The 25,582-nt window shown below is 45.2% G+C and overlaps 1 protein-coding gene across 3 annotated transcripts; it reads left to right on the plus strand.

Annotated features, from left to right (window-relative positions):
- Positions 1-24,643, plus strand: LOC110311359 (interferon-induced GTP-binding protein Mx2). Of its 3 annotated transcripts, none has more exons than XM_085832041.1 (14): positions 1-66; positions 2,603-2,714; positions 8,343-8,535; positions 9,482-9,619; positions 10,198-10,352; positions 10,620-10,758; positions 11,208-11,406; positions 14,772-14,850; positions 15,272-15,394; positions 15,804-15,945; positions 19,786-19,944; positions 20,425-20,501; positions 22,262-22,513; positions 24,069-24,643. In XM_085832041.1, the coding sequence occupies exons 2-14, from the start codon at positions 2,631-2,633 to the stop codon at positions 24,297-24,299; spliced, it is 1,971 nt and encodes a 656-aa protein (XP_085688167.1). In that variant the 5' UTR covers positions 1-66; positions 2,603-2,630; the 3' UTR covers positions 24,300-24,643. The 3 variants fall into 3 exon arrangements, with proteins under 3 accessions (XP_085688167.1, XP_085688165.1, XP_085688166.1); XM_085832039.1 differs by having other exon boundaries at positions 3-132; XM_085832040.1 differs by lacking the exon at positions 1-66 and adding an exon at positions 213-330.
- The last annotated feature ends 939 nt before the right edge of the window (positions 24,644-25,582 follow it).

Consider the following 25,582-nt stretch of genomic DNA (forward strand, 5'->3'; position numbering starts at 1 on the left):
GAGCCAGCACTATTTAAAGAGGTCTGAGCCCTGGCAGCTACACACTCTGTCTCCAAGCCTGGAGTGGTGAGTATTGCACAGGATTCTGTGCAGGGATAGAGGATACCTTCTAAGGCTTCTTTGTAGACACTGGTGAGTACGGCAGGGCATTTGTTGGTGCTGTGACAATAATGGGGACAGTAACAGTTTGTGGGTGGTGTGGTGGAGGTGCGAGGACAGCAAGCTCAGGCAATCTAAGTTTCCATTCTCCCTGGGAAGGGGTGGAGCCAGCACTGTTTAAAGACACTGGAGCCCAGAAAGCCAAGCACTCTGTCACTAAGCAGGAGACTGGTGAGTATCATCCAGGGCTAGAAGACACCCCATAGCTCAGGGCAAGGATGCCTCTGGATTCCTTGTGGATCCTGGGGGTGGGGGGTACTGTGGGACATTTCTTGGTGCTATTAAAATAAGGAGGTCAGTGTCAGCACAGGTTGTTGTGATTATAAAAAGATAAAAAGATATTAAGATTTGTTCTATGAGGGTGTGATGAGGTGTGGGGGAAGGGCATATCCCGGTAGGCCCGTGCCAAGTCATCCCTTCCCCCTGAAGGACCAGCCACAGGAGTATAGAATAGAGTTTATTCAGGACTTGGGGAGGGGAGTTAAGAGGGTAGAGGAGGCAGAGAAAGGCAGAGAGAGGGAGAGAGAAGAGAAGTAGAAGCCTGCCATGACCACATGGAAAGAGGGGGAAAGGGAATGGGGACTGACTGGGAGTACGAGGGCAAGAGGCAAAGGACAGAAGCTGGAGTGAGAGAGAGAGAGAGAGAGAGAGAGAGAGAGAGAGAGAGAGAGAGAGAGAGAGAGGAGGGGGCAAGCAGCCCCTTTTATAGTGGGCCAGGCCTACCTGTCTGTTGCCAGGTAACTGTGGGGAGGAACACACCTGGCTGTTGACTGGTAACTGTGGGGGTGGAGTTTAGACAGAATACTGGTGTTCTGGGCTAGACACAGTGCCCCACCCAGCTGCTGATTCTAGAAGCAGTCTGAAATAGCTCCCCAAACTGCAATGATCTCTGCTAGGAGGCAACAGGAGAGGATGGGGTCCCAGGGCCTCCTGGATCTGGGGCCTAGTAGATAAGAAGTTCCAGATTCCCTGCTGCCTGGGCCAGGAGTCCATGAGAAATCAGATGGAGGTCTCTTGTTAAGGGGAAGCCAGGTGACCCAGGAGCAGGCTTTGAAGTGTAGACAGGAGCCTGCTTTGGGGTCCCTGCTGGAAAAGCTGGCAGAGGATCTGTGTAGAGAAATGCATCTGTCCAGGGACTTTCTGGTACCTAGACAGGACATGCTCTGGGCGGTCTGAAGACCTACCTCTGCTCAGAGTGCAGGTGTCCCTCAGACCTTCCATCCTTAAAGGCTCAACTGCAGGGCCCATGGAGGGCAGGAACCCTGGAGAAGAAAGGGCTTTTGAGCCTCTCTGTGGCCACTTTAACACCCTGATGGACCTGGGAAGGCTCCCACTCTTGGCATCCTAGAGTTGTTCTGGACAGGCATGGTTAGGGATTCTGAAAGTGAAAGGAGCTGGATTCTGCTCCCATGCTCTTCTTGTTTCCACCTGGGCTGAGGATATATCCCCAACAGGGAGCCCTGCCACAGGGATCTTTTTTAGTATAACTGATAGATGGCATATAATGTCCACACAAATGTCCACTATGTGCTGTAGAGTAGAAGCAAGCCAGCCAGCCCATGGACAGAAGGAATAGGCACAGGTCTGCCTTCGTAGGAATGCTTAGACCCCGCACACCTGTTTACTTGGGTGTGCCTGACCCTGACCTTCAGGTGAGGCATGAGCCTGCAAAAAATGTGGTGGTCTCTGTGCAATGCATTCTGCAGTGGGAAAGAGTCAAGAAGTGGGGAGACAGGAGGCAAGGATGTCCTGCAGGTCCCCTGAAAATTAGGGTTGATCCAGTGTTGGGAGCAGCTTCTACTTGACTGGGCCAAGATCTGGATGGGCCAATGAAGTCACCTCAGGTTGACAGGACAACTGGCTATCCAGGACACTGAATGTGCAGAAAAGGCTGTGACCTTTCTGGTTTCTCTGCTCCAAAGATCCACCAAGTCTCAAAGGCGACTCAGGAGAATTGTACATACTTGTGATTTGCAAACAGAACACAGGGTTTAGATCCCAGAGAAGGAAACAGAAATGGAACAGACTCCTAAGTCTTGGTCACTAGGAATCTTTGGTCATGGAACACAAGGCTGGGAGCAGTGATGTCCCTTGATTGTGCAGCAAGACTAATCAACACAGCCATGGACCAATAGATAAGGCTCAACTGAAGTAAAGGGGTGTTCACTCTGGAGCCTTGGTTCCCTTTAATATGTGGTCTTTCCAAAGCTGTGTCTGAAGGATTTTTTTTAGACTAACAGACTCCATAAGTGCCTTTAGAATTACTCCCCTTTCGTGATCCCCTCCCACACGAGAAACACCCGCCTTTCCAGAAGGACCCTGGGATGTGATGGGAACGAGAGAATGGAGGTTGTAATGTTGGTATCTTTGTTGTAAATCCTAGCCAAGGTCCAGAAAAATTGTATTCCAGATCTTTCTAATTTATAATATTCATTTCCCACAGAGTGCCCAATTGAGAGAAGAAATAAAAGATGGTTCTTAGCACAGAAGACAACAGAAGCATTGATTCAGTCAACTTACCCAGTGGAGAGACTGGCCTAGGAGAGAAAGACCAGGTATGACCCATGTGCATTTGAGGGCTACTCCTTTATGTCATACCCACTGGAGATGGAGAATGCATCCTGGGGCAGGATGCAGATGTGCCTACTATTATCTTTGCTTGGGCCAAGGCAAGACCAGTGGCCCTCTCATGCCTTTCACTGAATGTGTCCAGGATTTTATCTTGCTCTGGGAAAGGTAGTATTTTTAGGGACTGGCAAGGCCCTGGACAGTGCAATGCTGTCCCCTGCCCATGCCATGGGTGTGTCTCCAGCTACAACCCCTGTTAGGACTTACTGAGACATTACCTCCTGGGAGAAGCCACTTGGTGTCTGTTTTCCTAGAGTTGGAATGCAGTTTTGCTTTGCTTTGAATCAAACCTGGTCTCTGGAATGAGACCCACCCAGCATAGTCCCAGTCTGGCTTAGTCAGCTATCTGACCTGGGGAGTGTCTACCTCCCTTTAGCACTGGGTTTTCTGTTTCCACAAGTGGGATCGGCAACATGGCTGTTGAGAGGAGTCAGTGCAGCTGATGTTGGTACTCAGAACTGTGTTGTCATTTCCTGTTAGAGACACTGGGATGCCTGGATGCCTATGTAGAGCTCAACACTTTTAAAATCAGTATTAACAACAGGATCAAAGGTCACAGGCAATGAGAAGGATCAGTGTCTCTCCCTAAATTTGTTTGCATTTCCTTCCTGCCAGACTACAACCCTCAGAGTGAGGGGCACAAGAAACTCGCACTCAATACATCGGTTAGCTTTTTGTTGGTGTGACCAAGTTCCTGACAAAAATCAACTTATAAAGAGGAAAGGTTATTTGGTTCACAGTTTTGGAGATTACACCCCATGCCCATTGGATGCCATTGTTCTACAAAGCTGATATCTAATGGCTGGGAAAGAAAAGAGAGGTAGAAGAGAAAGGAGTCCAGGTTCATTGCAAAGCCATGCTGCCTATAGATAGGACCCTACCAGCTGCCTCAAGCTATTCCAATCCCATCACCTACCAAGAAAAACGAGCTGGGGACCAAACCTTCACCAGGAGGTCTTTGGGGGATGTTTCATATCTAAACTCACATACACTCACACTCACATGCTTTGGGAGTGGCTATCTATGGTTACTTAGCACAATCTCTAGACAGATAGGTAGTGAGTTTTTGATTTGGGTGTTTTCAGGCCCACAGTAGCAGCACAGTCTCCTCTGTGTAAGAGTCCTAGGGTGGGAGCCACTTGATTTCACAGGCACAGGTATGCTCTGTTAGAGGAGCAAGTGAGACTCTTATACCTCTTGGGGGCAGAGCTGTTGTTAGCAACAAAGCCCTAAAGGACCTGGTGCTGCAGTATTGGGAGCAAGGCCTGGCGTGTAGGGTACTGTTGCTAAAAATCCTTTCCCTAGGGGAGACAACAACATATGCCCCTCCTTCTAAGGTCCTAAGGACAAGCCAAGGTGCAGTTCAACCAGCATTCATAAGGGAACCAGTGCATTATTAGACTTCCCTGCAGTGCAATGGGTAAGGGTTTACAACATGAATGTGAGTGGCAACCATAGTGGAAGGTCTGCACCCAGTGGGAATGATGGCTCCCCAAGGCTATGTAGAGGAAGTCCCCTCCCCTCATTATTCCTCACATATATCCTCTAGTCCTATCTCAGTCCCATGATACTCTCCCACTTCCTCATGTGAGGGAAGGTCCAACAGTTTTCAAAGTTGAAAAGGAAATGGCTATGTGACTGTGCAGAGAATTTCAGCACAGGTTACATAAAGCATGGGGAGCAACTTAGGAATGATACTGAAAAGTAAGACTATGGTTGCCAAGAGCCTGAGGCAGAGGGGCCTGCTGGAGGGGAAAGTATGAGAGAGGTGAGGTGTGGATGGAGTGTCCTGACCCTGGCAATAGCTCTTTCCCTCACCTGTGGGTGGGGCACCTGCGCCTTCGATTATTGCTCTATTTTATCAACTGTTGTGAAGGGATGATACAAGGCCATGATAAAAATGTTGCCAGGACTCAGACTCACCGCTGGGCACCAAGGGCATAGTGAAGTCTCAGACCCAGCCACCTAGCAGCTACCCTGAGTACATTCAGTGGGGTCAGACCACAGCTGGCTAGGGAGTCAGTGTTGTCTGTGTTAGGTTGAAACCCTGGATTAATCCTTTGTCAAGGATATACTTTGCAAACATTTGCCCCCTAGCTGATGCTCCCCCCCTTCCCCCGCCTTTGGAGACCAGGTTGCTCTGATGACTTTACAAGTTCTTGTCTGGCTTATGCCTTTTGGGCTATTTCTAAGAAACCAGGACCTAACCCACATTTGTAGATTTTGTTGTTCTTTTCAAGAATGTCTACATTTTATGTCTTTCCCATCTATGTCTATGATGGATCATGAGTCAATTTTTAAGTTAGTGTTCCCTCCCTCCTTTCCTCCCAATTCTTTCCCCTCTCCCATCTACCCCTCCTCCGTTTCTCTTCAGAAAAGTGCAGACCTCTCATGGATATTAACTAGCCATGGCCTATCAGGTTACAGTAAAACTAGGTACCTTCTCTTCTACTAAGGCTGGATGAGGCAACCCAATAGGTGGGAAAAGTCCCAAAATCAGGTACCAGAGTCAGAGACAGACCCTGTTCTCTAAGAGTTTCAAAGAAGACCCCTCTGCCTCAGGCTCTCGGCAACCATAGCCTTACTTGTCAGTATCATTTGCCCACCTCTTCCTAAGTTGCTCCCCATGCTGTATGTAACCTGTGCTGAAGCTCTCTGCACAGCCACATAGCCATTTCCTTTCCAACTTTGTAACATATGTGCAATGAACCTGGGTCAGACCCATGCAGGCACCCTGGTTGGTGGTTTACTATACTTTATGGTGTAACATAGCAATGTAGGTTTTTTTAAGTGTAGACAGTGAAGTAATCCAATATTGCTTAGTGAAAAACGGGCCCTTTCCTAGATATTCCCTTTGTATCTTACCAATGTCAATTTCACATAGTGACTTTCAGGGTTGTATGTTGTGTTCCACTAATACCGTGTTTCACTCCGTGAAATATTACCTTCTCAGTTACAACTTTATCACCACCTTGGGACCAGAGGCTTCCATCCTTCCACTTTGTAGCTCTCTTTTAGAGTAATTTTGTTTGTTGGGGCAGAATTTAAGCCATTTATATTTAATGTACTGCTGTTAGAGGAGAACAGTCATTGCTATGTGGTTTTTTTTTTATGTGAAGCATTTGTTTTTCTCCCTTTCCTTATATTTTTCCACTTTTGGGACTAAACATCTACATTTTAGGGGTGCATACCATGTCCTCTGCTGACCGGTTCACTAGTTAGTATGAAACTATATAGTGTTCACCTTTATTAAACACAATAAATCTACCTATGAAGGACACAATAACAACTTCCCATGTGGCTTAAGAACCCTTTCTCTACTACTGGCCTCCATCCTATCTGTCATGGTCTTCCTTTTCCATTCATCGGAAACCCCACAATGCATTGCTGCTGTTTATGTTCAGCTACCATCTAAGGATAGTGAAGTCATAAGAAACTGGTGCCAGTCACTCACTGCTTGTGGTGTCCAATCCATGATATGAAGTTTGCTCTTCTTCTCTTCTTTTTACATGTTCCTTCTGTATGCAGGACACCGTTTAGAGTTCCTGCCGTGTGGATGTGCTGGGGATGAATTTGTTCAGGTTTCATAAATGGAAAGTCTGTATTTTGCCATTGTTTTCTGGGTTGATATTTATAATAATCATCTCCTGATTTTCATGAGAAAAGCCCAGGGGAATTTCAGAATAGAACACAGGTTATCTGACTCCTAAATGGTCACATTTCAATCAAAGTGCTTACCTCTCAAGTTTTATTTTTTTCACCTAAATTATGGGGTCTATTGATAACAGAGCACTTAAATTAAATTTAATATAGTTTAGTTTAATTGCTTTACCGTAGGGATGGAAGAGATATGTACAAAGTGCTCAGTGACAACAACTCTAAGCTAAACTCTCATCTTCCTTTTTAACATAGTTGCAATTTAATTAACACCTCTAAAAATTGCATAATTAAATAGATAATTTTTAAAAACCTTCCTGGCTTCTTGCATTTTATAAGGCAAAGACCATATTACTGGTCAAAGACATACTAATTCCAAGCTATCAAGCATTTATTTCCAGTCCTCCATGTAGCTTCATTCTTGCCCTCAAAAAGATATTTTGCAGCCTAGGTTCATAGTGGTTTTGTCAGCAATATAAATATTTTTCAAAATGGAGTTATAGCCCAGTAGTTAAGATATTTTGGCAAATGCCACTCCACTGTTTTCACACTTCCATTATTTCTGATAAGAAATTGGCTATCAAGCTTGTCTTTGTTCCTCTGTATGTAAGGGGTCATTTTCTGACTACTTTTAATATCTCCTATGTATAACTAGTTTTAAGTAATTTGATTCAGATGGACCTTGATGTCAGTGTGTGTGTGTGTGTGTGTGTGTGTGTGTGTATGCTCCTGAGGTTTGTTGACTTTCTTCATCCTTTTGGTTATGGTTATCATTAAGGAAGTAGGCCCTGGCTCTCAGTAGGTAGTAAGGGGAAAGTAGTTCAGGGTAACAACAGTAAGCTGCTCAAACATGCCACCATGAGAACACAGGCTCTGATTAAAAGGGGGATTAAGGGTTAAATGGGTGGAATCTGGAGCACTGGGGAAGATGCGTGTAAGAGCTATGAGGAACATGCCAAACAGGTAGAATAAGAAGCCGGGCTCTCTGATCAGCAGGCACACAGGAAGCTCTTGAGGATATATGTAGGGCATGATCAACCTTCTTATGTTTTGGCTTTTAATGAGGCTAACTGTAACAGAGTAGATTGTATATAAGGATGGCTTCGAATAAGAATCTTGCATTAGGGAGGCCATCTCAGATCACCCCACAGACAAGAAGTCAAATATGAGGTAACCAAAACAGACTGTAGTAACAACTTAATGAGTGTGATAGTTTTCTCCTGTAGTGGAGCTACAAGCAGATTAACATGAGAATAAAGAGAGTTTAGTATAGTAAACACCACTGGAGATCTATGATGTGTGTGCATCTCAAAGGTGGGTGGTAACACTTCAGAGCAACCAATAGCTGAGGGATTGTCAGTATCAAAGCTGGAGTCAGAGATGGATAGAATGGGGCTTTAATTACTCCTAACTGAGCAGGCATAACATAAACAGTATATGATCATCTCCCTGGTAGGGCCAGAGGGCATGCATAGAGTATGTGCCCTGCCATATAAAAACTGTGGACAAGGGAAACTGAATGGCTTTACTCCTGCCTTGGAAACCCATGTTTCTCTCTCTCTCTCTCTCTCTCTCTCTCTCTCTCTCTCTCTCTCTCTCTCTCTCTCTCTCTCTCTCTCTCCCCACTCTGGAGATAGTGAATCTGGGGTTACCTTTGCAGGTTCATTACTGATAACCAGGAGCATTTTAGGTGCTTGGGCCATGCACAATCTGGATCCTGTCTCTTTTATCATCAAGACAGAAGAATCAACATTTTTTGTATTTCCTTAAATATATTTTTACCTATTTCTCACTGTTTAGAGAATTCTAACAACACATATATTGCTCTTGAAATCTGTTGGCTTTGCTGGAACATCTCCTGTAGAGCATGGCCTCACTCTTGCTTTCCCCTCATCTAGGAGTCTGTGAACAATCTCTGCAGTCAGTACGAGGAGAAAGTGCGGCCCTGCATTGACCTCATCGACTCCCTGCGGGCTCTGGGTGTGGAGCAGGACTTGGCCCTGCCTGCCATCGCTGTCATTGGGGACCAGAGTTCAGGGAAGAGCTCTGTGCTCGAAGCATTGTCTGGAGTGGCCCTCCCTAGAGGCAGTGGTGAGAGATCAGTGTCTATTGCTTTGCTAGGCTACGGGCCCAGGAACTTCAAGTGTAGAAACAGGTCCCCTCCCAGTTTGGAGACATAGCAAAATAAAGGTCAAGGTGCTCTTACTTTTGGGCTTGTGGTTCAGCTTCTTCCTCCTCTCACAAGGGCACCAGGTTCAGGGTCCGTCACTTGGGTTTCATCCTTACAACTTCTGAAGCCCTCCATCAGCTTATATTACCTCTTTTTGGGCTCTGTATCCAACAGAGTCACTCCAAGTGTTGGGGCCAAACACATGTGCTGAGGGTGGGGCAGCTTTCAGTCCATTACACTCTCCCATTGCACATTTTGAGAGTCACATGAAACCTGAGTTTGCAGGAGCTCTGACTGAGTGGGTCAGTTCCCAAACCCCTTCCTTTGAGGTGACTGCTCCCTTCAGAGAATAGACTGGTGTCCAGGTTAATGTTGCTGTATAAATTCTATGGCTGAGGCAGTCATTGGGCACCCAGGGTACCAACTGGTTCAGGAACCCAGGTGAAATGCCATAGACATGACAAGAGTTGAAAGGAGATCGTAATACGAGGCATGATGAAGTGACCTGAGGGACACAATCACCAGGATGTGTAAGCTAGTAGGACATGTCAGGTATGTTAAAGGTTCTACCAAGGTCCCTATGGAGCTGAGAGTGCCACACTAGGAAGAACCCTCCTAAGGGTTCCTTAGTTATCAGCCTAAATGAGTTGGTAGATTTTACCCCAAATATATATCCATGACCTGGGTTCTTGTTCCCAAAATATAGACCTGAGGTCACCCTGGACAGGCAGCATCAGAATGAAGCCAGATATTTCCTTTCTCAGCATCTCTTCAGATGAGAGTGTGAAGGTGTGGGCACCTCTAGTCTAAGGCCCCATATTGGTGTGTGTAGCAGAACACTGGATTAACATGGACCTCGTCTTATAGGTATTGTCACCAGATGCCCTCTGGTGCTGAAATTGAGGAAGCTGAATGAGGGAGAGGAGTGGAGAGGCAAAGTCTCCTATGATGACATCGAAGTGGAGCTCTCTGATCCTTCAGAGGTGGAAGAGGCCATCAACAAGGGTCAGTATCCTGTTTCTCCCTCCTCCTCTGACTGTCTGTCAACACTGTGTCTTGAGTCAGTGGAGAAATGCTGAGTCTTTCTGTCAGGACCTTACTCCCTTCAAAGCTGTTGTCACCTAGGACCCCTGCACAGAAGAGGCTTCGAATTCCTTCTCTGTGGCTGTGGCACAATTCCTCACAGAATGCCCTACAGGAGGATTTAATTCTATCCTGGATTCAGAGGGTTGTGTCCATGGTCACCTTTTCCTATGATCCTGGGAGGAGCACCATTGTGACAAGAACAAGTGAAGCAGACAGGAAACAGAATGCCACAGAAAGGGCCAGAAATAAGACATATGGACTTGTCCCCAATAACCTACTTTCTCTAGTGTAGTCCCACCTCCTAAAGTGTCTAGAAGCTCAAAATATGACCAGCTGAGGACCAACCCAACTTTTCAGCGCAGGAGCCTGTGGGGTCACTGCATCACCAAGACATGCTTTTCCAGAATTCTCTGGAATAAGATCCTTTCCATCTGCCCTCTTGTCTCCTTATCCTACCCCACCAAGCTTGACTAGGCTATCTTTTTCCTCCTTTCCAGGTCAGAATTTCATTGCTGGGGTAGGCCTGGGGATCAGTGATAAGCTCATTAGCCTGGATGTCAGCTCCCCAAATGTCCCAGACCTGACTCTCATTGACCTGCCTGGAATTACCAGGGTGGCTGTAGGCAACCAGCCTGCAGACATAGGACACCAGGTGAGACTTTAGACCCTACTCTGACACACTGGGCTGCAGGGGTGCTGGAGTATGTCCAGGGCTATGTCTAAGAGAGACCTTGTAGAATTGGGAGTAAGACTGGATAGGTAGGCTTTACCACAACCTCCACATTTGATGGAGACCGGGAGACAGATGGATGCAGTCCATGGAGGTCAGGGCCTGAACCTTGAAGCAAGTGGATAGTCAGGACCATCTCTCTCTGGATCCTGTCTCCATAATTAAGAGTCACCATCTAATTTATTACAGATCAAGAGACTCATCAAGACATACATCCAAAAACAGGAGACCATCAACCTGGTGGTGGTCCCCAGCAATGTGGACATTGCCACCACAGAGGCTCTGAGCATGGCTCAGGAGGTGGACCCTGAAGGGGATAGGACCATAGGTAAGGAGAGTGGGAGATGACAGTGGTGTGTGATGCAAGTGAGATACATCTTCTGGATCCAGATAGACCATGTTCAGGGTCTAAATGAGGCCAGAGACAGGGAGCCTCCTCATCTCATCTCCCTGGTAGAAATGGCCTGGAGGAAATTATATCTACTGAGACTCATTGGGCCAGGAGCCATGGTAAAGTCCATGGCAGAGTGAAGAATGAGCAACTGTTGTCTGGGTGGTGGCCATGGAGAGGTGCTGAGGCATATGCAGATGACAGAGGGGCTTGACTGTCTTCACAAGGCCACGTACACAAGTCTCTGTTTGTGGGTTTCCATCTTGCATGGGTTTTGTATAGATCATGTCTGCCTCAGCCAAGGAGACCCTGGTGGCCAATGAGAGCTGAGCTTCCTGCTATCTCAGAACAGTGTGTGTCCTCTGATCTCAATGCCTGTCCTTCAGGGATCTTGACCAAGCCCGATCTGGTGGACAGAGGTACTGAAGACAAGGTCGTGGATGTGGTGCGGAACCTGGTGTACCATCTGAAGAAGGGCTACATGATAGTCAAGTGCAGAGGTCAGCAGGACATCCAAGAGCAGCTGAGCCTGACTGAGGCGCTTCAGAATGAGCAAATCTTCTTCAAGGAACACCCTCATTTCAGGTGCCTCTGCCATACTGTCCTGTGTAGTGAAAATTGCTGGTCAAGAGAAGACCTGACATGAGGGGTGTGTGTGTGTGTGTGTGTGTGTGTGTGTGTGTGTGTGTGTGTGCAACAGCCTGAGGATGATAGCACCTTGAGAATGACTGTAGAATTTTCCTTAAGGAAAGAAAAATGTACAAAGTAGTTCTTAAAGAGTATTAAGTAGTGAAAAGGGGAAGGGGACTTGCCAAAGTACCACAGTCAAATGCTACAGGAACCAGAGTCACAACTAGAACAGAGCAGAGGAAAAGTAGGAGACCCAGATCCTGGCTGTGCCTTTGACATGTCATAAAGGTAGACTCAGTTAGGAGAGATATCAGTTCAGCCATCTATGTCAGAATGACAATTCAGTATCTCCAGAAAATAATGTCAGGCTATTGCCTGCAATGTTGATACATTGCAGCAAGGCAAAGGCTGGCCAGCAATAGACACAGGTGATAAGAGCTGAGCTTCCAAATGCACCTGTCACTGATGGCTTAAATCCCGCAAGACCTTTGGAACTTCCTACTGCAGGAACATTCTCTTTGAAAAGAAAAGGCTGTCCTAATCTTAATGGGAACTGTTTGATTTTTTTTTCCATTAAGTGTGATATTGGCTATAGGTTTTTCCTATATAGCCTTTATTAGATTGAGGCAAGCTCTTTCCACCCCAAGCTTCTCCATGACTTCTGTCCTGAAAAGGATATTAGACTTTTGTCAAAGCCTTTTTCTGTGTCTACTGAGATGATCATGTGATTTGTCTTTGAGTTCATTGTGTGATGGATAATCATGAATTGATTTACATATGTTAAACCATCCTTATATCACTGGAATGAAACCAACTTGGCTGTGATGAATGATATTTTTGTATGAGTTTCAATTTGGTTGTCAATATTTTATTGAGAACTTTTGCATATTTCTTCATCCAGGAGAGTGGACTGTAATTTTCTTGTTTATGTTTTGTGTTTATCTGGATTTGGTATCAAGGTAATACTGGAAGCTATTCTTCATTTTCTATTTCATGGAACATTTGAACAGTACTGGTATGAATTTCTTGAAGGGCTGGTAGAATTCTGCAGTGAATCCATCTGGTCCTGGGCCTTTCTTAGTTGGGAGAGTTCTTATTACTGTTTCAATCTCATTCCTGGTTATGGGTCTGTCTAAACTGTTTATTTTCAATTTGGCTTAATTTCAGTCAGTATGTTGAATACGTCTAAAATTTTACCCATGTCTTTTGGGCTTTTCAGTTTCATAGAATATATAGATTTTTAAAAGAATGTCCTTATGAGTTCCTGCACTGAATATATTGTAATATCTCTCTCTCTCTCTCTCTCTCTCTCTCTCTCTCTCTCTCTCTCTCTCTCTCTCTCTCTCTCTCTCTCTTCCTGTCTCCCTCCCTCTCTCCCTCCCTCCCCACTTTGGTTAATTTAGCCAAAGGTTTGTCAATCTTGTTTATCTTTCCATTTCATTTCTGGCTGTCCTGGAATTCATTATGTAGACCAGGCTCACAGAGCGCACTACCATGCATGGGTTTGGTGTTGATTTTGTGGTTTTCTTTGACCTCTTTTGATAGACTATTATGGTGTTGCCTCTTTATTCCCCGTAAGTTCTTGGGTATGTTTATCCTTCTCTTCAGATCCCAGTAAGATTAACAGTCATAAATTCCCTAAGTCTGTTTTTATCTTGGACGTTTTTATTTCTCCGTCAATTTTAATAGATAGCTTTGCTGAGTGTAATAGTCTAGGTTGACATTTGTTCTTTTTCAGAATTTGGAATACATCTTTCCAAGTTTTCCTGGCTTTAAAAGTTTCCATTGTGTGCATGTCTTTAATCCCAGCACTTGAGAGGCAGAGATAGGTGGACTTCTAGGAGCTAGAGATCAGCCTAGTCTACATAGTGAGTTTTAGGACAACCAGGGACTACATAGAGAGACCCTGGTTCAAAAAAATCAAAACAAAAGCTTCCATTCAATTCCATTTCTATTCTAGTATGTTTGTTATGTTTTTTTATCTGTTTAAATAAATTGACCAGTGTAGAAATTGGGTCCCTAATAAGAGTAAGCTGCCACAGCAGGAAGAGTTCTAACTTCCTTATGCCTTGTATCCCAAGCATAACAGTGCCCTGTGTGAACACAGATTCTGGTAGCATGAGACTAGTATAGCTTCATGCCTTTAAGAGCTCATGGCATAAATCCTGTTTTAGGTCAGGGTGAGTCTCCCCACTTTACTTGTTGATCACGCATATGCAAATACATGTCAGTGAATTTGTATAAAGACCTGGATCTATATGTATTGTATATATTTCTGTGTATTATGCATGTGAGTGTGCATGTTTGTACTAATATGTGTAGCTTATATTGGAAGGGTATGTATATTAATACGTATTATACATGTATATTGCAGGTGTTTTGGGAGGTCCTGCTTACGGTTTAACACAGTATAGTACAAATCACTGTACAGTACAAGGCTGCTAGCCTGTTTTCTGGGGCAGTCCCTCAGCTAGCCATCTAGACTCACCTGTCTTCCCTGCCTCTGTGTCTCTATCACATGGCTCTCTCCATGGTCTTTATCTCCCAGTACTGCTCCTGTTCTTCCTCTGCTTCAGCTCTAGCCTTCATCTCTTTATTCAGCAAGAGCCACACTCCTTTCTCATACAAAAAAGTTATTAGCATAGTGAGAGAGCTTCCAAAGCTTACTCACTCTAAGACTGTCAGTAGCAGGCAGGACTGTGCTCTCTGTCTATAGCTAGCCAGATTGAGAGCTACATGACCTCCCTCATGGGAGCTTGCTTTTTTAACATGATAATCTCAGAGAATCATCCTTTTGGGCAGATGACAAAGTGACAAACATTTGCATTTAGAAAGTAGGTATTGTGAGCTATAGAAATGACGGTACCATATATACTGCCAGCACAGCAATTAACTATCGAGAATACAGGGACGTACCTTCATAGCCAGTTGATAAAATGTCTATGGGGATAGGTTACTCCAACACATGTAATGTGTCTGTTTACTCACTTACCACACATGGAAGGTTGTATGTTTGTGTGCGTGTGTTTATGTGTATCACACATGGACAGGGATGTGTGTGCTATGATAACATATATGTAGTTGTGTACATGTGTTTTGTGGAAAGCAGATTTTACTCTGATTATTATATGAGCCAATGTGGATCATTGCAGCCCACTGTAGAACTATCCAAGCTGATTCCCCTGCATCATTCCACAAACCCACCTCTGAGTAGGTATCCCATTCACTAATAATACCCAAACTGCCCTGATCTACCCACAGCAGGCTACAGACTTGTTTTCTGGCCAGGTCTGATGGAACCCTCTCTTCTGTTCCCTCAGAGTTCTTCTGGAGGATGGGAAGGCCACAGTGCCCTGCCTGGCAGAGAGACTGACCGCAGAGCTCATCTCACACATCTGTGTAAGCTATAGAGATCCTGCTTGGAAACAAGAGTTCTTGGTACCTGTTGACCTATTGAAAACAACACATAAGTTTAGGAGTCTTGTGTTGTTCCAACATCTTCTGTTTTAGAAGCTACTAGAAGGTGCTTTGTGGCATTTTCCTACAGAGAGTTCATGTATCTGACAGAAGGATTTGTCGCTGGGTAGCTTTTTTCAGGAACCAACCATATACAGTGGACAGGTTTATGTACCAGATGGAGGTGTGGGCAAACCTGGGTGGAAAGAGATGCTTCTCAAGTACTGCTTTGCACCAGGAAAATTGTCTCAGCACCTTAGAATGTTGTTGCCCATGTGTCATGATGACTGTGTAGAGTAGGTTTGGGGCCTCCTTTACATTCCAGTCTTAATTTCTATATTCCATTTACCTCTTTCCCTTTCAGAAATCTCTTCCTCTGTTAGAAAATCAAATAAAGGAAAGTCACCAGAGTGCAAGTGAGGAGCTGCAGAAGTACGGTATGGACATACCAGAAGATGACAGTGAAAAAACTTTCTTCCTGATTGAAGTGAGCATTGTCTATGTTTCCAGACATGGGGACTACATCACTCTCTACACAGGAATCTGTCTGATGCTCTTTAGATCTCATGTCTCCAAAGCTGATAGAGACGCACCCTGCCCACTTAGTGTTAAAAAGGGAGTCAGAACAGAGACCATGGTTGAGTCCAGGGTGAAGCTGGGTGGCATTTTTCTTTTAACCACACTGAAAGAAGAGTTCTACCTGAGTATCTTAAAGGAAGAGGGGGTAAGGGAGATACTTCCTGCTGCAAAAATCCCTTATCCATACTGTTCTGCTAGGGCCCACCCACGAGGATGAGGTGACGCTCCTGCCTTCAGGGTACACATGTCCTTTCGCTAACTTATCCATTACTTGAAAAAAATATCTCTGCTTATATTGATGTTTTTCTTCTTGACAGAAAATCAATGCTTTTAACCAGGACATCACTGCCCTAGTACAAGGGGAAGAGAATGTGGCAGAGGGAGAATGTCGCCTATTCACCAGGCTCCGAAAAGAGTTCTTGTCCTGGAGTATGGAGATCGAAAAGAATTTCAAAAAAGGTGGGTTTCTTGTTCAATCTGTGTTGCTATCCTTAACAATCTTACACTCCATTGTTATAAACACTAGAAGTTCATCATTCACAGTTCTGTGTGCTAGGAAGTCCCAGGTCAAGACATCAGAAGATGGGGTGTCTAGTGAGGTCTTCATTTCTGCTTCCAAGATGATCTACCTGGTCTTTGTGTGAGGAAGATGAGAATCAGCTGCCTCTGTCCTCTGATCTGAGGACACACATCTCCTCTGTGAGGATGGGGGAATCATGCCCTAGTCACTTCTTAAAGACTAACTTTTCAATGCCAGTGTACTAGAAATGAATTTCTACTTATGAACTTGGATAATGCATCAAGATAAGGACCTGACAACAGACCAAAGTACAGATACTACCTGTCTTAGTCAGAGTTTCTATTCCTGCACAAACATCATGACCAAGAAGCAAGTTGGGGAGGAAAGGGTTTATTCGGCTTACACTTCCATACTGCTGTTCATCACCAAGGATGTCAGGACTAGAACTCAAGCAGGTCAGAAAGCAGGAGCTGATGCAGAGGCCATGGAGGGATGTTCTTTACTGGCTTGCCCATCCTGCTCTCTTATAGAATCAAGACTACCAGCCCAGAGATGGCATCACCCACAAGGGGACCTCCCACATTGATCACTAATTGAGAAAATGCCTTACAGCTGGATCTCATGGAGGCACTTCCCCAACTAAAGCTCCTTTCTCTGGGATGACTCCAGCCTGTGTCAAGTTGACACACAATACTAGCCACTACACTACCAAAGTCTAACTTGGTGAAACAAAGAGGGTTTGGGGGGAGGTTTCTTACAGGGATATGGGTGATTACAGGCACAGAAATGACTCAGAGACATCTGTGTCCTCAAAGCCCACCCCAGAATATGTGATTGCCCATGGTGATTGCACAGCCTGCAGGCAGCTTAATAGGTTGGAGAGTGTCCTTTCTGGGTAGTTCAATTGGTCTGAGACTCTGCCAGGCAGCTTGACTTATCTATGCTTCTGCCAGGCAGCCCAGTTTATCCAAGAGTGACTCTCAACAGTTCCTGTTGTTTATATACACTTGAGGAGGGGGCCTATCGAATCTTATCAGTTTCAGGGATTTCCTAAAACCATTCAGTTGTTTACTTCCTGAGTTTAAGGAGCTTCCCAGGAGGTTGTAGTATTTTACGTCCCTTAGGAACATCCTATTTTTTTTCACATCCTTTTTAACATCTCATGCCTTAGAAGCATCCCTCCAAAAGGAAAAGTTTTAATCTTGGAGGAAACTGCTGCCTGTGCAAGGCCTTCAGTCTGGGGTGTCTCAATGTGTTTCATTATGACAATGAGAAGACAATATAAGTGCTTGTAGCCCTCTACCTCTGCAGTACCCCACTTCTCCATGTTCATATCTTTGGAATTTAAAGCAAGGGAAATGTGTTATGAATCTATTCTTTCATCATATATCAGCCCTGACATGGCTAAGAGGAAATCCAAAGGACATTGCCTTCGTTGAAGTTGTTTGATGAAGACATAGAATTGACTTGAACCAGTCAGATTCAGACAAACAGCTTCCCTTGGCATGAGTGTCAGATATATAAAGTGGAATGCTCGATTTCCTGCAGGCCACATGTAGAATCCATTAGTAACCTAGTGGAGAATGTGATGGGTGATCAGTTTGGGTAGTGATGTGCCTCTGTAGAGAGCTTTATGAGACACTTATTTAAAGGCTGTAACTTTCCATGTCCTCACTGTGCCCACCGTTTCTGGTGTCACTACTAAACCCAGACAGCTGAAGCTGAACACTATAGGCTCTGTAGTGTGTTTTCACTCAAGGGAAGAGCCACTGTCTCGTTTCAAATCTTGAGAGGTGTCTGCCACTATATCTGATAAATGAGGGGAGGGGCAGTTAAAGAACAGAATATGAAGCAGCTTTACAGCTCCAAGATACAAGAACAAGATCCAATTAGAAAATGGGCAAAGGACTGTAAGAGGCATCCTGAAAAGAAGATATACAAGTGAATAATAAAACACTCAAAAGATGTATGACCAGAGACCATCGGAAATGCAAATGAAAACACAGGAATAATTCATGTCCCAGGCCCTAGGGAAAGTAGAATCAGAAAGGCAAACATTACCAGATGCTGGAGAAAAGGCAGGGAAAAAGGAAACCCTGGTGTACTGATGGGGAATGTGAAATGATACAGTTGCTGTGGATTACAGCAGTGACCCCTCAGAGAAGCAAACACATGCTTCCTACTTCCACCCCCAGGGGGATTTGAAAAAAAGTCTATAGGAAATAGACAGCATACAAATCCTTTTGCTCTAAACCTGACATTTCTCCCCAGGTCTTTACAAGTCTTCTACTTTAAGTATTTATGCATTCTTGTCAATCACTGTAAGAGCACAAGTCAGAGTGGATTAGAGACCACCCTAATAGGCTCCTTTATAGTTAGTCAGTACCTTTAAAAACCTCATCTGCAAATAGGGCCACCTTGAGGTGCTAGGTGGTTAGAACCACAGCACAAGAGTTTTGAGGAAGGCAATTCAGCTCTTAGTATCTCAGTGGAGTGTTTTAACCCATAGAAAGTCATAGAAGCAGTGGAGTCACAAGGTACTTGGCTGATGAGCCTTGCAGGCAGGATACTGAGTGAAAACCACCAGTCACAGGGTGTGTGACAAGCCTGTGTCTTGTAATTCCATTTTAAAGACACCCAGAATATACATATGGTGTAGACAGAGGGAGAGCACAGGCTGCAGAGTTGGAGATGGAATAAGGTGAGATACCAACTGCTAGTAAGAATAATGGTTCCAGGGGTGACAGAAACTTCCCAGAACCAAGGGTAAGACTGTAGAGCTTGACTTACAACTCTCTGGATAGATTCAATGTCTTGTTTGATGACGTAAGCTTTCTTTTAATTAACAAATATTCTTTGGAGGCTGGAGCAACGGCTCGGTGACTGTTCTTCCAGAGGATTTAGGTAACTCCAATCCCAGGAGATCTGACACTCTATTCTGGCCCGTGGATGCACTGTATGCACTCTGTGCACAGACATACGTGCAGGCGAAACACCCAAATGTATAAAATGATAAAAACAAAACAACAACAAGCATAAAGAAACAAAAAATGAATTATCAGTTTATCACAGAGAAAGCTGGTGCCATCTGAGTCTGCTTCCTACTTCCAGCAGAGGGGAGAGGAACTAAGTGTTTTGTGTCATGAACAGGGGAACAAGTCACACTGGGGACATCAGATGCCTATTTCCCCTGTCATCCCTTGATGAAGGTGCCTCTCCTCCCACTCAGCTCATGATGCTGTCTAAGGGCCACAGAGCCTAGTGAGCCATGTGCTCTGACCCTTCTTCTTTGGTCAAAATCCAGTTGGATTCATAAACTCACACGCTCAGGTCTTTTTGAGGCTGCATTTTCCTCTGGTTTCCAGATAGATTCTGCCTTTTGCCTTAACTAAGAAGTAACCTTGAGACTGCATTCTTCTCTATAACCCTGAATATTTTTCTTCTTTCCTCTTTCTTTTAAAGATTTATTTATTTATTTTATGTATATGAGTACACTCTCACTCTCTTCAGACAAACAAGGAGAGAGCATAAAATCCTACTACAGATGGCTGTGGGCCACCATGCAGCTGCTGGTAGTTGAACTCAGGAACTCTAGAAGAACAGTCAGTGTTCTTAACTGCTAAGCTATCTCTCCAGCCCTGCACCCCCTGCATTTTTCAATATGCAGGCACTTATTCGTTTCACTTTATCTTGGTAAATTCAGAAAGATCAGAATGAGTTTGTTTAGAAAAATCTGCAAGATGGTTTTATAAACAAGTTACTGTTGCCTCCTATTATAGGTTATGCTGTTTTATATAATGAAGTCTGGACGTTTGAAAAGCAGTATCGTGGCCGAGAACTGCCAGGGTTTGTGAATTACAAAACATTTGAGAACATTATAAGAAGACAAATCAAAACCCTGGAAGAACCAGCTATAGAAATGCTGCACAAGGTCACTGGTGAGTGCTGCCCAGGGCTTCACTGGAGAATGCCTTTGTTGCTCTTAGCCATTTTATTTCTGGGGTGGGGACACTTGCAGTGCTGCACCTCAGAGCTGTCTGTCAGCATTGGTTCTAGGCCAGTGTCAGGTTTTCTGTGATCTCGGATACTACTGTGGTGTTCAGGAATCCAATCTATTCTGACACTGTGGGAAGATTTGCTGTCAAAAGACAGTCATGAAACCTCCTAGGCCCTTCGCTCAATCCTATAAGAGAACAGCCAGAGTCCTTCATTCAAGGTGATGGCCACCCTTCTCCTGCAAATACAATATCTCTGGGAACCTAGGTGTGCTTCTCTCTTCATTGGGCAAAGAGAAGAGCAAGGAGGGAAAGATCAGGAGAGCACCCACATCCCTTACCTCTGCCCCGGTTTTGCATCGACATAGCGTGAACATGTTACCCCTTACCACATTAAACTGGTTTTTTTCTCTCTTCGATCAGAAATTGTACGAGCTGCCTTTACAAGTGTTTCTGAGAAAAATTTTTCTGAGTTTTTTAACCTCCACAGAACTACCAAGGTAAAAACCAAATGTGTTATTTTTAAAGCATGATGAATATAACAGTAGAGAATCAGTGTTTTGGATTGAGATTATTTCTGCTTTTCTGTGCTTAATTAACCTCCTGCTTGAATTTTAATGATGCTGCTGCTGGTGCTGTCTGACTAAAATGAGGACATGGAGGGAAAAACAGAAGGAGAGAGGATTCAGAGATGAATGCTGACATCCACAAATGAAAACCCTGTCAGGGAGACTCACAGACTTATGTTTATAGACACTCCTCACATTGAGTGAAAGGTGTCAGATATGGGACTCAAGGGGGACATTAAGATGGATTATGGGAAGTAAGACATTTATTAGAAAAGTTGTTAGTGTTATAGACAGACAGTATACCAGTTGCGCTGAGGGCCCCAGACACTCTGACAGGGATCTGATGAGGAATGAAGCTCACAGAACAGACTCGGGTCCCTTATAAGTCTCTGAGGAAGGAGGAACATTTTATAACCCTGTAGCCATGCTCTCTGATACCCCAGCAGGCAGAAGGGAAAGGGGTGGGGGAAATGTGACCACTGGTAAGCGTCAGATAACCAGAGTAGGCTTTCAGTGTCCTTTCACATGTGCAATGTGTCTTAGAAGACTTACTTCCCAAAGTGAGAAATCCAGGCATCTGAAAGCCCATTGGCTTAATAGGATAGCTGATATTCTGTGAAGCAGGGGGAAAGGGGAAGGGCTGCTGGATTCTTGGGGCCAGAGTCGCAGTCTGGACTGGATTCCATCAGTGAGAATGCTGAGTGAAGGCTATCCTCTATGGCTGTTCTTAAAGCCCAGGACATGATGGCCATAGATGACTGATCTCAAGTGAGTCCTTCTTATATCTGCACATTCTCTGGTAGAAGCTACTTTCTGTAGATGTCAAAGCTTCTAAAAAAGCAAGGAGAGTAGCTGGGTCAGAGCTGAGGGTCCACACAGGTCCCAGCCTTTGCCTGCCTGTATTCCTTGGTTGTGACCAAATACCTGATAAGAACAACTTTATAAGGGTTTATTTGGGCTCATGGTTTCAGGGGGTACAGTCTGTTGTGGCTAGAAAGACAAAGAAGTAGGAATGTGAGGCAGCTAGCCACACTTCTCTATTCAGAAAACAGATGAATTCTGATATTCAGAAGCACAAACTATAGGATAGTACTGCTCACATTAGGCTGGATTTTCTGTCTCATTTAAACATCTCTGGAAAAACCTTCTCAGACATGCTCAGATGTAAAATCCTGTGTGATTCTAAATCTACTCAAGGAGCTGGGGAGATGATTCAATAGTTAAGAATGCTTACTGCTCTTAGAGAGGAATTGGGTTCAGTTCCCAGTACCCACAACCAGTAGCTTCAGTTCCAGGGGATCCAGACCTTTGAAGGTACTTACATGAATATGGTACACAAACACATACATCACACACACACACACACCACAACACAACATACATAAAATAAATAAACAAAAAAATCTTTAAATCCACTCAAGTTGACACTGAAGATTGACCCTTGTAATAGGGGACTACTCATATCTGGCTCAGTTTCCCCTGGTTTCCACCTTCAGCTCAGGTGACCTCCGCATAGCTGAGCTGAGCTGGGGGAGCAGGGGTGTGTGGGGTGGGGGGAGAGTGACAGGGGAGGAACAAGGACTGCTTCCAGGTAATGACTGCTTTTATTTCTGCCTGGTGGCTTGATACTTGTGGATCTGTTGGATGCCCCATGTTCTTACTCCATGGTAAGCATTTCTCTTTTTTTGCAGTCCAAACTTGAAGACATCAGATTAGAACAAGAAAAGGAAGCAGAGACGTCAATCCGACTCCACTTCAAGATGGAACAAATTATCTACTGCCAGGATCAGATTTACAGAGGAGCCTTGCAGAAGGTCAGAGAGGAGGAAGCTGAGGAGGAGAAGAAGAAGACAAAGCATGGCACTTTCAGTTCCTCTCAGTCCCAAGATTTACAGACCTCATCCATGGCTGAGATCTTCCAGCATCTGAATGCCTACCGCCAGGTAAGTGTGTGAACACATTGGAACTGGGTTTTAGGCCACTTGTTCCCTTTGTTTCTGTGTGTCTCTCCGTGTAGGGTATAAGTCTGCAACGGGTTTCAAGACAACTCTGTCCCACGGCACCTAGGTGAGCCTCTGGGAAGTGGTTCTAATTCCTTCAAATGAAAAGGTAGCTTAGAGAAATAGACATCTGCCTTTTATGGTCCATGTGGCCCCTGGCTGTGGCTCTGAGAACATCAGCTTTCTTCTCTGTAAGATGTGGTTTCCCCATCCTGAGCACCAGTGATGGAGTGTAGGGCCCTTAACAGTGTTGGGATTCCATGCACTCATCGAGTAGACGCTAGATCCTGACACCTGTTTAGTGTAACCCAGGTAACAGCAGGTCCTACTCAGCTAGAGCCACAGGGACTTGAAGCAGCCACACAGAGGATGTCATGGTTACCTTCTCGTGTACAGACCTTTGTTCTAATCACTGGTTGCTAGAAAGCCAGTCTTGCCATGTGGCCAAGCCCATGATTCCTGGGTCCTATGGCCTTGCACCTGTAGATAATCAGGTTTGCTATCTGTCTCTGGGACTCTGACAACTCTAGGGACTTCAATAAATGGTGGAGTGGAGGTTTTATCCTGCCCGACGGGCTTTTTTTCTCAGAGTATAATGTCCTCAGTGTCTCTACATGTCATACAGTGGATCAGAGCTTGTCTGCAGACATCATCCCTTCCTTTTGGCCAAGGCTCTATTCCCACCCAAAGCACCCATGACTGGATATCTCAGGTCTCTGTGCCTTCTCTATGCCCCTCAGCTCTGCACCTCACTCTTTCCCATTGCCTCAGCCCTCTACCAGGACACTGAGGGGCCTGAGGGAGGCCTGTATCTGCCCAGATCTCACTTCTCAGAGATGACATGGGCCACACCCTAGCCATCTGTCCTATGTCCTGCCATGACTTGAAGTTTCTACCCCAACTGTGACCCGGTACTTATCCCTTGTCTGGCATCTTCTTACTCCGGTGTCTTGTGACATACATTTAACCATCCTCAGAAGGCCATGGTCATGGTATACTTCTATTCTAAAGAAGAAAAATGAGTACCTGGGAGACACCAGATAAGAAACCAGCAGCAAATGACATGTAACTTGGAGAGCAACTTGACTCAAGAGTGGGAGAATTGAGCTGTTAGCTAGGACAGTGGATGGGGCAGGTGGGGGCTGACTTCCTTCAGGTGGCTCATTTAGACTCTGCCTAGCCATACTTCCCTTCTATTGAGAAGTTTGGGTCTTAAGGACTGGTGAGCAGTGCTCTCAGCAGAGCAGTCAGCTAGTTTGAAATGGAGTTGGGGTGTCTTTGTGGACTGTGTTCCACTACATACACTCTTTTCCATTGAGAATCCATTTGATGGTCAGGGAAACTGATGGAATCCAAAGTCTAGCTACCACTTTGGACCTGCTCTGCCAGGGCAACTGAGGGGCCTGAGGGAGGCCAGTATCTCACTACTCAAAGATAGCATAGTAAGCTCAGGCTCCCTGCACCTCTCCCTCAAGCCTTGTGTGTCTCCCTCTACTAGGAGGCTCACAACCGCATCTCCAGCCACGTTCCCTTGATCATCCAGTATTTCATCCTGAAAATGTTTGCTGAGCAGCTGCAGAAGTGCATGCTCCAGCTCCTGCAGGACAAGGATTCCTGCAGCTGGCTCCTGAAGGAGCAGAGTGACACCAGCGAGAAGAGGAAGTTCCTGAAGGAGAGGCTGGCAAGGCTGGCCCAGGCTCGGCGCCGGCTAGCCAAATTCTCTGGTTAAGCTGGCTCTGTCCTTCCCTGTGTCTCCTGGATTGTGATTCAGGGACAGAAGGGCTCCTGCCTTTCCTGGTAGCTATACCACCAACCTTTATGCTCTGTTAAGTGCTAGCACAAAGATTTGAAGGAGCTTTCTGCTCACTCTGAGATGAGGAAGAGAAAGAGGCTCTCAAAGCTCAGCAAGTAGATGGGTAGAAGAAGCCACTTTGCTAACAAGACAGTGGCTTCACACTAAGTACTCTTCTTGCCCACCATGACCTCTACCTTTTAGCACACTTCCAGAAATAAATATTTGATGTACAAATGGGAGCTGCCTGTTGCATTCCTTAATAAACCACTTTTCTTTGACTCACTTTGAATTGGGGGAAGGGTTTGCACAGGTTGTAGAGGGTGGAGGGCAATTGGGAAAAAAAAAGGGATGACTAAAGCCCCTTGGAATTGGGAGCCAAGGAGGGTTTACTTCCTAAGGACCACAGCAAGTGAAAACAAGCTTGGAAAGACAAACTATCAAACGTGTGTGCACATGCTTTGTGCACATGGGCAATGGTCTTCGGGGAGTACAAAGCACTCTCAGTGTGAGCAGAAGCTGTTGGAGGTTCTGCATTCACAGCTGCAGTAGAAAAAACATCCAGGGTAGGACCAGGTCAGTTAGGGAACCATACTCTCCCTGCAGAGCTGCAGAGTCCCTCCATGACTAGGAGATGAGTAGATAAGCCTAACCCTCAGATTGGCTCTCCCAGAACCCAGCTCCAAATCTACATAGCACTTCCTGACTTCATGTTTAAGAAGCCTTAGGTCACAGAACTAGCTGAAGTCAGATGCCCAGGTTCACTGAAGCACTGGGAATGCCGGACCCAGGAAGGAGAAGATGCTCCCAGTAGGGAGGGAGAGGAACAAGGAGCTGAGGGACATTCTACAAGAAACACGATGACGAACACAAGGCACAGTGAGAATCCCAGGAAAACCGCCTGCCTCAAAAGCGCCTTGCTCTCTGAGGAGACCAGCTGAGTAGCCCACTCTTAGATGGCAGCTGGGCAGTTGACTAACCACCCTGTGCCCTCCTAACAGATCCCACCCTACATGTCTTCTGACCTTTGAAACTTTACCATCACTGACTTTGGGAGGTTCTAGCATAGGCTTACAAGGATGCTAGGAAGACAGTGGCTACTTACTATCCATGTGCAGTTCCACAGCCTGGGCCACCAATAAGGGATATAAAGGGGATAGTTTATGTATCTTGCTGGGTGTGGATCTCCCAAAGAGCCAGGAGAATGATCCTTTGGGGCT

Source organism: Mus caroli, unplaced genomic scaffold (genome assembly GCF_978045245.1).
Source record: "Mus caroli unplaced genomic scaffold, Mus_caroli_1 scaffold_17, whole genome shotgun sequence".
Classification (NCBI taxonomy): Eukaryota; Metazoa; Chordata; class Mammalia; order Rodentia; family Muridae; genus Mus; species Mus caroli.